Here is a 15,368-nt window from a genome sequence, read left to right on the forward strand (position 1 = left end):
TGAAAATACCTGGTGCGCTACTCAGTCAGAAGGAACAGTCTGCATGGCCAATCCTGGCGCTTGAATGCTGTGTATCCATAATAACGACTGCTGCTACCCCACGTGGGCCCGCTGACTTTGCTACGATTGGCTGTTGAAAAAGGTGACGTACTCAAAACAGCCCCTGTGACTTGACAAGCTGACTCACTGGCAACACCATCAGCCGGCTGGAGTCGAGATGAGACGGGCCAGTTTACACCACTACAACTTTCCCTGCGACGGTTTCGTCTCGTCGCGGCTGTAAACTGCCTTTAAAAGTTCAGTTTGACTATCACTTAATAAGTAACAGACAAAATAATTCATTATGCCGGTCCGGGTCAAAGGTTTTATTTTGCTACATGTTAACCACAAGTAGGGGTGAGGGAAAAAATCGATACACCATAGTATCGCGATATTTTGCCTGACGATATTGTATCGATATTTGGACGCCAAGTATCGATATAAAAATTAAAAAAAATGCCATCCCATGGCCCCGGGCATCTGCCTGAAGCGCCCAATGTTGCAGTCCGCGCCTGCAGTGGCATATTGAGTCCAGAGAAGCTTAATAATGTAGCCTACACGTGGGGCAAAAACAAAACAAAACAAAAAAACACTGCATGTTTTACTTCCGGTGAGGTCAAGGAAAAGGTAGTTAAAGGAGTTAGACAATATATCGAAACATCGCAATATTCAATATATCGCAATACTATCGTACCGTGACTCAAGTATCGTTTTAGTATTTTATCCTGGGCATCTGGTGATTCCCACCCCTAACCACAAGTATGTGGTTTAGTGTCTGGCCGGATAAGTTCATTCAGTGTAAACAAATGTGGTCAAAACACAGCTCAGTGGACTTAGAACAATCTCCAGGTATGCGTCCGACACGACCAGCACGATGACGTCATATTTGGCGCTCCTTCCCTCGCGCCTGGCTCACTACAGCGACCATAAACAGGCCTTTACTCTGACTTACCCAGGGTTAAAACTTAAATGAAATGCATTCATTCCATGTCATAATCACACATAATAAATCTCTGTGAAATCTGAATTTGGTTGTCAAAGGCATGCACGGTAGAAACAGGTAGTTAATCACAATGAAATGCCATGTCCTTTCAAACTGAAAAATACTGGTACTTTGTCTATTCACCTTATGTAGAAGAGACAGTCTGGCTTGAGAGACTAACAGGAAGTGTAAACACAATCAGAAATTACACTTCCTGTGACTCATAAACCTAGTCTGACTCATGTGAGCCAAACTAGGTTTGACCAGGTGAGTCAGATTAGTTTGAGCAGGTAAAACAGCCGGCCTTTTGAACAGGAAGTCGTGACACAATGGGTCAAGTGGGCGGCGCTACATAGGTAATGCAGGGATGATGGTTTTTTTGATTACCCAGAACTCCCTGCACTTACTGGTTCCTACGTGTAAAACACAATGGGATTTTTCATGAGAATTTCAGTCAAACTGGGGATCTCCCATTTGCTCGATTCCTAGCCTCGCCCGCTACGCGGGCTCGCCCGTCCTGCAGCTCGCTGAGCTGGCCCTGTAGTTCGCATTCACAGCTTGGCGTCTGCAGGGCCTTGCCGCAGCTCGGCTGCTGTGTGGCCAATGAGACCAGCATCACTGATGATGTCACAGTGGGATTTATGACATCACTGATTATGTCACAGTGGGATTTATGACATCACTGATGATGTCAGTGGGATTTATGACATCACTGATGATGCCACAGTGGATTTATGACATCACAGTGGGACAGAGAAACAAACAGAGCCCTAGCTCCCATTGATGTACTGCTGATGATGATGCATGCATGAAATAGGGTCTGTGGTTAACAAAGGTTTATGAAACAGTTAACTTTGTGTTCAGCAAGATAATCTTCACAAATGAGGACCACTTTTATGACTTTTGAAGCATTTTCTGAAAATCACATAAAAAAACATCATAAAAAGAGTGGTCCACATTTGTGAAGATTATCTTGCTGAACACAAAGTTTGCTGTTACATAAACTTGTGTTAACCACAGACCTTATTTCAAGCATTTAACCAAAATCCCCATACGAAAAATCCCATTGACTTTTACACGTAGCAACCGGAAGTGCTAACACCCAGGTCATCCGGACTCATTCCTGCAGTATTATAATTTAGAGAAAACTGGGAGCTGGGAAGTTCACTGTTGAATTGCGTCACATCCATTTAAACGAGTCAGCTCTTGGTCAGATCCGGTCGCTAGCCGGGGCCAGCCATTGTTAGCAATAATAGTTGATAACAAGGCATTTCGTGGCATTTTGCACATACAAACACTGCAGCAACATGTCCACACAGATAGAAGTTAGACAGTGCCATTTGTACAGCTGATTTAATGAGACACAAACAAGACAGAAGTGATCAACAGCATTTACTACGATTATAATCGTGCATTCCTTTATAACTGGGAACTGGTAATCTTACGGTTCAAAGGTCATGAGCTGGGACGGTGACGTCACCAGAGCTGGTATTTCCCATTCCAAACTCGTAGGAGCCTCAGCAGCCCTGACCTCAAAACTCCAAGATGGTTTCTCTGCGCAACAGTAGTTATAATCGTAGTAAATGCTATTCATTAGCACTTGTTTTGTTTGTGTCTAATTAAATCAGCTGTACACACAGCACTGCGTAACTTCTATCTATGTGGACATGTTGCTGCAGTGTTTATATGCCCGAAATGCCTTGTTATCAACTGTTATTGCTAACAATGGCTAGCCTGGCTAGCGACTGGATCTGAATGGATCAACAGTGAACTTATCCCAGCTCCAGTTTTCTGCAAATGGAACGCTAACAAAACGGATGTGATGTCATTTAGCCTCCACATCCCAGTTATTTTGCGATAAAGGAACAGGCCAACTACTGTTGTTGAGCAGAGCAGCCATCTTGGATTTTTGAGGTCGGGGCTGTGGCTCCTACGAGTTTGGAATGGGAAATACCAGCTCTGGTGACGTCACCGTCCCAGATGATGACCTTTGAACCGTCAGATTACCAAATCCAAGTTATAAAGGAATGCCCCATTATAATGTAGTTAATTATGAACTATTAATTATTATATGTTCTGATTTGCACGCAAACCTTTTTGTTGGAGGTTTTCTGGAGCCCCCTTGACGTTCCTTCCTCTGGACAGGCGTAGGGACAGCAGCTACAGGATGGGGATACTGGGGAGTAGGCCGGCCATTCACAAAATGCTAAAAGATATTGTATGTTAGAACGTGTCTCTGTCTCGCAATCAACCTTATAGTGTTTACTTTACGTGGTTTATCTGCTCCAGCCTCAATGGTACACAACTACCTCACTTAAAGTTTAAACATAAGTAGCCTACACGTAACTTAAAATGCAACGCAACCATCTTTGTTTGCTAACAACTGTGTGCTAAAGCTAGCTTACCTTGGAGCAAACAAAGGTTGACTTGGTGATCTTTGATGGATTCAGTCGTGAGTTTCCACACTGTTGAATCCATGTCCGACATCGCTCTCCCTGTGTTTTCGGCTTGGGAAAGGGGAAAAAGACGACACCCCCCTCTAAACGTTGAGGATATCTGTTGTCGCTCTTGCAGGTTCCCCATGAACACCGCTTCGGCATGTTCCCTGTTCTGAGAAAGCTTGACAGACCTCCGTGCCTAGTTACTGGTTGCTAGCGTCGAACTTTTTTCTTCTTCTCCCACTTTTCTGTCCTTCTCCCACTCCTCCTTCTTCTTCTATTGGTTTACTGGCGCTGGCGGGTCGCAAACAACTTCAAGGTGCCTACCGCCACCTACTGTACAGTCAAGAGTGTGTCACATCATGTCATTTTACCATATTTAGTATTTTCCTTTCAAAGCTGCTCTTTTGCATCGATCCTACTCGCCCACTCGTGAGCATTATTTGGGCTTTATTTTTCTCGATCGTGTTGGCTGTGTCAATGTAGCCTATGTGGCATACATTTTTGCCAAGCTAAACTTCCATCCACAACCCAAATCAAATGGAGCTTAAATTGTACGCGAGTTCATTAATCCTAGGTATTTTGCTTCATTTATTTAGCTACATTCCCTGTATAAAATGCGTATGTTTCTGAGATAATATACCGGGTACACATGCTTAGAGGCCGTGTTTATTTATTTGGGATTTTTTATTATTTATTTAACGCCCCTCTCAAACGCTGCCCCACAGCCACACCCAGCAGCAGTAGGCTAGTCTGTGCTTTCCAATGCCAATGGGAAAGTTGACTCATCATAACAGGCTGTAACAGGACACCAGACTGGGACTGGGTTCATTCCCACTCCAACTAGAACGCTGTGTTCGCACGTAAAGCCGCTTTAAACAAATGACAAAACATAGGTAGCCATTGACTGCTTAAGTTAAAAGTACCGCAACTATTTTTTCCCTCGGGTAGATAGGCTATAACTGAGTCTACAGTGGGCGATCTGAGGGGGAAAACGTGGAACATTACAGACGTCGACATGAAGCTTTGTTTGAGGATCGTTTTACTTCTATTCCTGGTTACTGAAACAGTACCACAAGGTAAGCTGGGCTAAAATGTCCTACTACATGGTTATGGTATGCATTTCAGTTTCCCTGCCTGTAAGGTGGCGTCTAACAGTTAGAAATTAGAATGCATTATAGCCTACATGTTATTAGAGTCTGACTGGATTGTGAACTGGGAAAGTTTAGCCTGCATGTAGGCTATCATTCTTGCAGCCTGATGAACCCATTCCCATTTTCCGTGGGCCTACATCATTACAAGGGAAAAAGGTCTGTGGATATGATTTAAAATAATAATAAAAATACCATTGAAAGTGGGCTGCCTTTAGTTAAAAAGAATCTGAATTCAATAATTATCACCTCTCTGTCCTATTAACATCCCGAGCAATCAAGTGTAAAAAGTGAATACTGTATGGTGTATAATTTTGACAAATATGTCATGTCCAAAGCATTCCCATTTCTAGTCCTTGCATTTCACCACATCAGACATTGAATTTAATTGCAAAATAACTTAAATTGGATGTTCAAGAAAGTCTATAGGGGTCCTATAGACCCTTTGATCCCCAGAGAAACTGAGCATCTTAGGGGCTGGGGGCCCCCAAAGTTCTTATCTGTGTGGTATGGGCATGGTGAGGGTCTTGTGGGGTTCGGGGACCCGCATGGGTCGTTATTCCAGGGAGTCCCCAGAAAAAAGAGGAATTTGAACTATTCTTCCATCCATAAAAAAAACACAATGAGAGGATGCAGGACTGTTTTGATCATGGGTTTCATACACTTCTGTAATCAGAATCAGAATCAGAATCACTTTTATTTGCCACAGTATGCAAGTTACATACGAGGAATTTGTCTTAGTGTCTGTATGCAGCGTAGCGGTCACATCAATATACAGAGATAAGAAGTAGGAAGATAACTAAAGACAATCGCAAAGTTGCAAGTGCAATCAAATCGAGTAAATACAATATGTACATGAGTGGTGAAGTGTTCTGTGGATGATAAATATGAATTTACGTCGGATTTACGTTACGTTAGATACGTTACGTTAGATAAGACATCTAAAAGCAAAAATCTTATCAGATGGGGGACCCTGGTACAAAATCTGATCAAATGGGGGGCCGTGGTCTAATTTGTGTCAGTTTAGGGGTCTTTGACATGTTTGAGAACAACTGCTCAGTAGTAGTTGAGTTAACTGTTGAGATGTAAGTTAACCCATGATTTTTGTGATCAGAGAAGATTTGCAGAAGTTATTTTCTATTGCACTTGAATAGTTCCCTGAACTGAAAACAGCTTGTGATGTGTGCATCTGATAGATTCCTGAAACAAGATGTTTTTCACATTTTTCGGGTAGAAATCCAGGTGGTTTGGTTTGACTATAGAAGTTTAGCCCAGGGGCTCCTGAGCAGTTTAATCATCCACTGTATGCACTTCACCTACAGGAGAGCACTCAGTGACGACGATGAGAGAGCATCATGACTATAAAGCAGCACACGTCTGTGGACAAAAATGTGGTTTAAAATCAGCCAAAATGCAGGCGTAAAACATCACAGCAAACCACTTCCCTGCTAAAGGGGAAGCAACAACCCAAAGGTTTCACTACCATCAACAACTGTATGCAATCGAGATGTGATGAGGAAAGATGGTAAAATTACCTCAGCACCTTAGGGTGTAGTTCAAGCTAAACTCGTTTTACATCTTCCATTATTATTAGCATAAGTAAGATAAGATGAGACTTGATCCCAGCGGGGAGATTTGGGTCATTGCAACAGCAACATAGCAATGGGATGCAGCAAAGAAAAGTATATTATGATTAAACAACCACAAATCCACAATAGCTGCGATCGCATCATGTGAATTTCCTGATTGCAGGATTGCAGCGGGCAACCCACCCTACTCTAAACTTCAAAAAAAGGCATATGAAAGTATTAAACATCTTTATCTTTATCTTTATCTTCATCTTTATCTTTATTGTTTATTTGAGCAGGGACAGTACACAATAAATATATTGCACCAGAAATAGCTAAGAGCTCATTTGCATCTGTAGTCCCTGGGACCATTTCAATACTACAACATGTTAAGTAGAAATTCATGGAGAAAAAATGAATGAAAAGTCTGTGGGAAATGAAAATATACAAATCCTGTAGCCAATATCTATCAATAGCAATCGAGAAAAATATGTGAATTTACAGTATTCAGGATGTGCTGAATCAACAGGCCTACAGAAGGCCGTACAATTGACACGGCAACCAAAAAGGCAATTAAAATGAAAAAAAACTGATGAGCTCTGCTGGTAACACTCTAAATATAGATTGTCTGTCTGGCTGCCGTCTTTACTTCCTCTACAAGCGTGGTTGAGGACTGGTAGGGCCAACCACAACATGCAAGACAGATAGCACGCTCTGTTTGAAGGGGAAGACACACCATTTCACCACAGAGGACGTGGTTGGGTTTAGGCATGGCGTCGCTGAGGTTAGGGTTCGAGGGATCAAGCTGTCGTAAAGTTGTGAAAAAGTGACGAGGTGACCCGATGTGAGCCGAAAAGAACGAACGCGCATCAGCGGGCACACAAAGCAGCACGCAAGGCATGAATGTTGTGGTTTTTAGGGGTTCCCCGTTTGAAGAAGTAGGGCCAAAATGTGAGTTTCATAGCAGATATTATGTGCCGATGTCGGTATCTTAAAATGTGCCAATTTTCCACGTCAAAACGTTCCCAAAAAGTACATCTGTTCAGAATGTTACTCTTGTCAGGGTGGAAACACATCTGAAGCAGCATGGGACACTAAGCGTCTCCATGGAAACCCACACAAACAAAGTTGTTTTGGGTGGGCAGGGTTCAGGGCAGGCTTCGACACCCTTAGAAGAATATAAAAAAGTGCGATGGATGACCCCTATCCACTTTTAATAGGCTTGGGCCAATATTGGATAATACAGAACATTCTGATCTTGTGAGAACAGAATATGGTGATAATTTAGCAAATATTGTGCCATTTTACAGTGTAAGATCAACTGAAAGTGTAGACTAGATCAGCAGTCCTGTTGCGCTATTTGAAGTAGACCATTATGGGGTCTGATGTATATCACGATATCGCCCACTGTAGCAGCACAGCCATTTTTCTTTGGAGAGTTGTTATAGCCGCCTGGTCACAGAGTGCTGGCATGTGCTTTTCTGTGGGGGAAACCACTCACTGGTTTCAGTGGTGACTCATACTAAGCAACAGGCCTTAGCAACCAACACAATACAGCAGGACTCCCTGCAAAAACCCAAACACTGCACACATGTGGATTTCCCTTATGGAGGAACACTACGGCAGTGGTTCTCAACGTGCAGTCCGGGGACCACCAGGGGTACTTGAGGGGACGTTCCAGGGGGTCCCCAGCAAACGGATAAATTGTTATAACTGCATTGCTATTTAATTGACAAGAAGTTAACACAATTAGAAGAAATGAGAAAGAATTAGAAATGGTAGAAGAATTATTATTTTTTAAATCAGGGACAGTGGACATTAATCAACATCAATATCAATGTAAATGTGCCAGGGTTAGCTTAAGAGCTAATTTGCACCTGTAGTCCCTGTCTGAGCAGGATTGATTATAGTTCATAGTTCAACTTAATGGTCATAGACACACTCACTTATCACTCTATAACATTACCTACAATTCAGTTAGTCATGTGATTCTGGACAAAAATCATAATAGTAGCAATACAAAATATTCTCAAATTTGGGTCAGAGAGACCAAATCAAATGGGGATCCGTAGCCTTAATGTGGACTAAATTAGGGGTGCCTGATATGGATGCGTTTGGGACTCACTGACTGCACTACAGAATGTCATGTGATGTGGTTTTGACTGCACTACAGAATGTCATGTGATGTGGTTTTGACTGCACTACAGAATGTCATGTGATGTGGTTTTGCTGCACTACAGCATGTCATGTGATGTGGTTTTGACTGCACTACAGAATGTCATGTGATGTGGTTTTGACTGCACTACAGAATGTCATGTGATGTGGTTTTGCTGCACTACAGCATGTCATGTGATGTGGTTTTGACTGCACTACAGAATGTCATGTGATGTGGTTTTGCTGCACTACATAAAGAAAGAAAAACATCGCATGGATGCATAACTGGGACGTATCCTCAGTGATGTACCCTGGGGTCATAGGATGTTTCGGGTCTCGCAACATCATACACCCTCGCCCAGGTGACCCAGCCGGGGCTGGCCAAGCCCCAACTTATGTCCCAGTAGCTACCCACGGTCAGCCCTATAGGGAGGGTCGAAGGTGGTCATGCGGTCAGGGCCACTCAATACGCTGCTCCGGAACTACTCTGCCGGGACCGGGGGAGGGAGAGGGCTCTGGTACGTAGAGGGACCGGGCTCTGTGGGTTGCCACCCGGCCGGGTTCCTCCCTCGTCTCACCAGGTCTGCGACCTGTGCGCTGCACCAGAGTCCCCCGCTCCAAACATCTCATTCCGAGGTGATGGTATCTTAGTGGACACCATGCAGTACCAGTACTTGGTGGCACTGCAGTCTCCACTTGCGGCTTGAATGGCCCTCCTAAAAGGCGTTTCGTGGGTTTTTGGGCTTCTTCCTCACGGAAGACGCAGGCTGGGGAGCTAACCCATACTGCTACCCGGGTGCCGTCCCTGTTCCGGCTGTCAACTGACTCTCCAGTAGTCACCAGTCTTTCCTGGTTGTCACGTAGTCTATTCCTATGAGTCACTGGCTAGGCCAGGCTAACTAATAAAGAAAGAAAAACATCGCATGGATGCATAACTGGGACGTATCCTCAGTGATGTACCCTGGGGTCATAGGATGTTTCGGGTCTCGCAACATCATACACCCTCGCCCAGGTGACCCAGCCGGGGCTGGCCAAGCCCCAACTTACGTCCCAGTAGCTACCCACGGTCAGCCCTATAGGGAGGGTCGAAGGTGGTCATGCGGTCAGGGCCACTCAATACAGAATGTCATGTGATGTGGTTTTGACTGCACTACAGAATGTCATGTGATGTGGTTTTGCTGCACTACAGAATGTCATGTGATGTGGTTTTGACTGCACTACAGAATGTCATGTGATGTGGTTTTGCTGCACTACAGAATGTCATGTGATGTGGTTTTGACTGCACTACAGAATGTCATGTGATGTGGTTTTGCTGCACTACAGAATGTCATGTGATGTGGTTTTGACTGCACTACAGAATGTCATGTGATGTGGTTTTGCTGCACTACAGAATGTCATGTGATGTGGTTTTGCTGCACTACAGCATGTCATGTGATGTGGTTTTGACTGCACTACAGCATGTCATGTGATGTGGTTTTGACTGCACTACAGAATGTCATGTGATGTGGTTTTGACTGCACTACAGAATGTCATGTGATGTGGTTTTGCTGCACTACAGAATGTCATGTGATGTGGTTTTGACTGCACTACAGCATGTCATGTGATGTGGTTTTGCTGCACTACAGAATGTCATGTGATGTGGTTTTGACTGCACTACAGAATGTCATGTGATGTGGTTTTGACTGCACTACAGCATGTCATGTGATGTGGTTTTGACTGCACTACAGCATGTCATGTGATGTGGTTTTGCTGCACTACAGAATGTCATGTGATGTGGTTTTGCTGCACTACAGCATGTCATGTGATGTGGTTTTTGCTGCACTACAGAATGTCATGTGATGTGGTTTTGACTGCACTACAGCATGTCATGTGATGTGGTTTTGACTGCACTACAGAATGTCATGTGATGTGGTTTTGACTGCACTACAGCATGTCATGTGATGTGGTTTTGACTGCACTACAGCATGTCATGTGATGTGGTTTTGACTGCACTACAGCATGTCATGTGATGTGGTTTTGACTGCACTACAGCATGTCATGTAATGTGGTTTTGCTGCACTACAGAATGTCATGTGATGTGGTTTTTGCTGCACTACAGCATGTCATGTGATGTGGTTTTGACTGCACTACAGCATGTCATGTGATGTGGTTTTGACTGCACTACAGCATGTCATGTGATGTGGTTTTGCTGCACTACAGCATGTCATGTGATGTGGTTTTTGCTGCACTACAGCATGTCATGTGATGTGGTTTTGACTGCACTACATAATGTCATGTGATGTGGTTTTGCTGCACTACAGCATGTCATGTGATGTGGTTTTGACTGCACTACAGAATGTCATGTGATGTGGTTTTGACTGCACTACAGAATGTCATGTGATGTGGTTTTGCTGCACTACAGCATGTCATGTGATGTGGTTTTGACTGCACTACAGAATGTCATGTGATGTGGTTTTGCTGCACTACAGAATGTCATGTGATGTGGTTTTGACTGCACTACAGAATGTCATGTGATGTGGTTTTGCTGCACTACAGAATGTCATGTGATGTGGTTTTGACTGCACTACAGAATGTCATGTGATGTGGTTTTGCTGCACTACAGAATGTCATGTGATGTGGTTTTGACTGCACTACAGAATGTCATGTGATGTGGTTTTGCTGCACTACAGAATGTCATGTGATGTGGTTTTGACTGCACTACAGAATGTCATGTGATGTGGTTTTGCTGCACTACAGAATGTCATGTGATGTGGTTTTGCTGCACTACAGCATGTCATGTGATGTGGTTTTGACTGCACTACAGCATGTCATGTGATGTGGTTTTGACTGCACTACAGAATGTCATGTGATGTGGTTTTGACTGCACTACAGAATGTCATGTGATGTGGTTTTGCTGCACTACAGAATGTCATGTGATGTGGTTTTGACTGCACTACAGCATGTCATGTGATGTGGTTTTGCTGCACTACAGAATGTCATGTGATGTGGTTTTTGCTGCACTACAGCATGTCATGTGATGTGGTTTTGCTGCACTACAGAATGTCATGTGATGTGGTTCTGCTGCAGTCGTTAAAGCCATGGGTGCTTAGTGGAAAGCAGTGGATGAGTCGTAGTTAATAGGGATGGGAGGATACATTGATCCTGCCATCCCTTCAGGACCTGCACCCCGCCTCTGGGAAAATCATGGCCCGACCCCTCCCCCACACAGGCCACAAACTCTTTGAGACACTCCCCCTTGGCAGGAGACAGTCACAGGGACAGCTTCTTCCCAACTGCCATCCGCCTCTTCAACGAGGCCCGAAAGCCCCCAGGAATAAGGACTGACCCAACCCCCTAAACTAACTACTGTGCGTGTGAAGGAACGTCTTAGACTTTTCCGTGTTGTCACATTGATCCGTCAGGTCAAATTGTAGCGCCCACTGTTCGCTTGGACTTGTGTTGTAACGTTATTCCTGTCTTCCCCATGCAGAGTTTGACCTGGGAGATGCCTTCAGCCTCGACGGTGAGTCACTGCTTCAATAGATCCGTATGACGTTCTGTACTGTGAAAGTCAAATGTCCGTTAATAACTCCAGTCATTCTTCTTTGTCCTCTAGATGCAACACTTCCGCCGAAGGTCCCGAAGGCCCCGGAGAAACCCAAAGCCAACGGTTAGCATCTTTTCACCTGTCGCACATTAACGTCTAGTTAGAATAACATCTATGATTACAACCAATGGTTGGAGTTGCTCAATTATCTTTCATACTGTAAGGTTCATCAGCAGCAGCAGCAGCAGCATCTTAACAGTACTAAATGGTTGTGTTGTGTCCTGGATGGATGGATAGGCCGAGTTGACTTTGAGAGATTATGGTGATGTAGCCACAGATTTGTGCAGCTGGAATTACTGAGTTGCCATATTTAAAAGAAAAAACTGGATTCTAGTGCAAAATATTCTATTATTATTAGGGATGTCCGATATTATCGGCCTACCGATATTATCGGCCGATATTAGCATAAAAAAATCAATATCGGAAAATATCGGTATCGGTTTTCATGCCGTTTTTTTTTTTTTTTTTTTTTTTTCAAATACAGGGGGAGTCTCACTGAGAGCAATGCTCTCTTTTTCAGGAGTGCCCTGTTCACATTCACACACACATTCATACCTGGAAGCTGACCAGTACAACCACAGTCTGATCTGTTGGCCACTGAGCAGCTCCACTGGAGCGGTTGGGGTTAAGGGCCTTGCTCAAGGGCACCTCAGTGGTGGTAATGAGGGAGGGGCAAGCGCTGCCTTTTCACTTTCCCCACCCAGATTTATCCTGCCGGTCCCGGGGATTGAACCGACGACCTTCTGGTCACAAGCTCGCTTCTCTAACACTTACAACTTTAACACAACATGCATATTATATATTAAACTCTTCAGCTACATTAAGCTACATTATGTATCTTGTTACGTGAAATTTTGGTGGAAAAAAAGCCCGCTTATATCGGTATCGGTTGATATCGGTTGATATCGGTATCGGAAATTAAGAGTTGGACATTATCGGATATCGGATATCGGTAAAAAAGCCAATATCGAACATCCCTAATTATTATTACTGTTACGTTATAATAACATAAAATGGATTACAGTGTTTGTTAAGCTTAAAGCCCCCCTCCAGTCAGTTTATCTACCTGTTCAACAGTTGGTGTAATTATTTTTCAAACATTCTCAATGTTCTATGAGCGCCTGCAGTCGCACGTCATCTGGTAATGTGCTATATAGAAAGGAGATACGCCCGCAAAAACAGCGCAAGTTAAGCAGTATTGTATTAACTCATTCACCGCCAGTTTAGGACTGCCAATATTTAGCACAGGCCAAAGATTTTCATAATTGTTGGTCATCTTTCAAGACCCACAGTAAATTATCTATTAGCACTAGAGTGATTTGCAATACCTCAAAATGAAGATGTACGTCTCTGGGTTCACCAGGAAAAAAAAAGTGAGCTTTTAGCATGTTCTGTACTCTACTTATAGCCATTTATATACACCCTGTTTTCCCCCAAAAGGTCTCCCTGAGAAAATAAACAGGAGAAAAGGCAATTTTTGTAAAAGGGCACAATCTCAGGCAGAACTCACTCTCAATTCTTTTATTTTGAACTGTATTGACATCAGACATGTAAATAGTATTCGTTAGGACACAAATGACAAAAAAAAAATATATATATATATATATATATACACATGAAGTGCTTTTTTTTACATTCAACAATACAGTTTACTCGGTGTGAGTGAGTGTGCAGACAGACAGACAGACAGACAGACAGACAGACAGACAGACACACAGACAGACAGACAGACAGACAGACACACACACACACACACACACACACACACACACACACGATCCCCCTTTTAGATTTCTAACCCCACATAGGATAAGCAATAACCACGCCCTGTGGCGCTGGGATTGGCCAGGAGCAACACTGGAGGGCACGCAGCCCAGCGATTTCATGAACCAACTGAATAGCTCTTGAGAAAGGACAGCGGGCTGCTGTGACTGCCGCTTCTGCCTTGTGCCTTGCTGTTGTGTGTTTATTTTGCACCCGTCCTCGTCCATGTCTCCCTGTCATATCCTCCCTGCTATCTGATCGTTCCCGTTTTCCCCTCGGCTATTCAACACGTCCTCACCGCCCTCGCAAACTGATCGATCATTTCCTCATTCCTCCGATGATCAAACACATCTCTTGATTACTTTCTCCCGTTTTCTCCCGGCTGGCACAGAGGAAGGCGACTCCAGCTCGTGCAGCGCGCCGAGGCGCGTTTCAATGGCGTTTCTCCTGTCTGCACAAGGAAGCGTTACCCGTTTTCTGCTTTTCCTCTTGCTCAATTTCAAAACAACAGCTGCGGTATGTGTTTGTTCACGTGTTGTCTTAGATGCTAGGGACATGATACTATGTGACAGGCTGGGGAAGTGTTTAAACTACGCCCTGCAGTAATAAAAACAAAAACACGTCAAACACGTCATTGGCGGGGAGGGCTATTTCTGATAACACGTCAAAGACGTCATTGGCGGTGAATGAGTTAAAGCATTGTTAAGCAGTAAGTATTCAACAGTATTCCATTAGCAATAACCGCATTATTGCTGAGATCTCAACGACGTGGCAACAGATTTGAAAACGGATGGACTTGTTGGAAGCAGTGTGATCTGAAATGGTTAACGTGTTTAGTGTCTTGGTCACTCAGTGGTCTTTTGAGCCCAACGAATGTGGTTACAGCCGGCAGGCAGCGCCCTTTATTTAACGCAGCTAAACAGCTAGCTACCTAAATTAAAGGTCCCAATTCGTGCAGCTGTAACCTCTTAAAAACGTGTGTCTCTGGTCCATAAAACATGATTCTGGATTAATTTGTCAAAAATATAGCAACCCCGTTTGTTCTGACGGAGTTGTCACTTCCTCATCTCGTCGCTTCCCAAGAATGGTCTGTTTCTATAATATATTCAGAACTAACAGTTCCCATTGGCCGCTGAGGGAGAGCCCGGCCCAGGCTCCCAGCGGCCAATCAGATTAGCGTCCGTGGACCAGCACGCTAGGTTGTGTCCACAACTAACGTTAGCAATGAGCTATCGCTAACTTAACGGTTGCTACGCTAAAGAGGACATCTCAAAATGCCTAGACTTACCGAATGCACCTCCGCAGTTGCTGGATCACGTACAGTTGGCGTCGCTCCAGCTAGAAGTGTTAATTTTGTGGCTATAGACAAAATGGTACAGGTAGCTTGTGTGAGAGAGACCGCGCGCAGTATGCTTAAGGACCCGAGTGACGTCACATTAACCCGTCTGGGGGAACAGAGTGTAAGGGGCGTGGTTTGAAGGAGACTGCAGGGGGAAGCTGGATAGGGACAAATCCAACTCTGGCAGTTCTGAGGTTGTGACCACTCATTACAGGGAGGGATGACAGCAGTATATATGCATTTACAAGTAAAAACAGCTTTTGCACGAAATGGGACCTTTAAGTTATTTGTCGAAAAAATATCTGGTAAACAGTGTGGCTAATTAACAGTGTCAGGACGTGACTCCG

At 44.0% G+C, this 15,368-nt stretch overlaps 1 protein-coding gene across 2 annotated transcripts in view; it reads left to right on the top strand.

The window, feature by feature from the left end:
* The first annotated feature begins 4,271 nt into the window (after window positions 1-4,271).
* cd99 (CD99 molecule) overlaps window positions 4,272-15,368 on the top strand; it is a 35,643-nt gene continuing 24,546 nt past the window's right edge. For both annotated transcript variants that reach the window (XM_083633936.1, XM_083633937.1), the window contains exons 1-3: window positions 4,272-4,538; window positions 11,802-11,834; window positions 11,928-11,981. In XM_083633936.1, the coding sequence (XP_083490062.1) occupies window positions 4,478-4,538; window positions 11,802-11,834; window positions 11,928-11,981 (148 nt within the window). In that variant the 5' untranslated portion in view covers window positions 4,272-4,477. The remainder of the gene's footprint in view (window positions 4,539-11,801; window positions 11,835-11,927; window positions 11,982-15,368) is intronic.

This window comes from Poromitra crassiceps (genome assembly GCF_964638095.1).
Source record: "Poromitra crassiceps genome assembly, chromosome: 3".
Lineage (NCBI taxonomy): Eukaryota > Metazoa > Chordata > Actinopteri > Beryciformes > Melamphaidae > Poromitra > Poromitra crassiceps.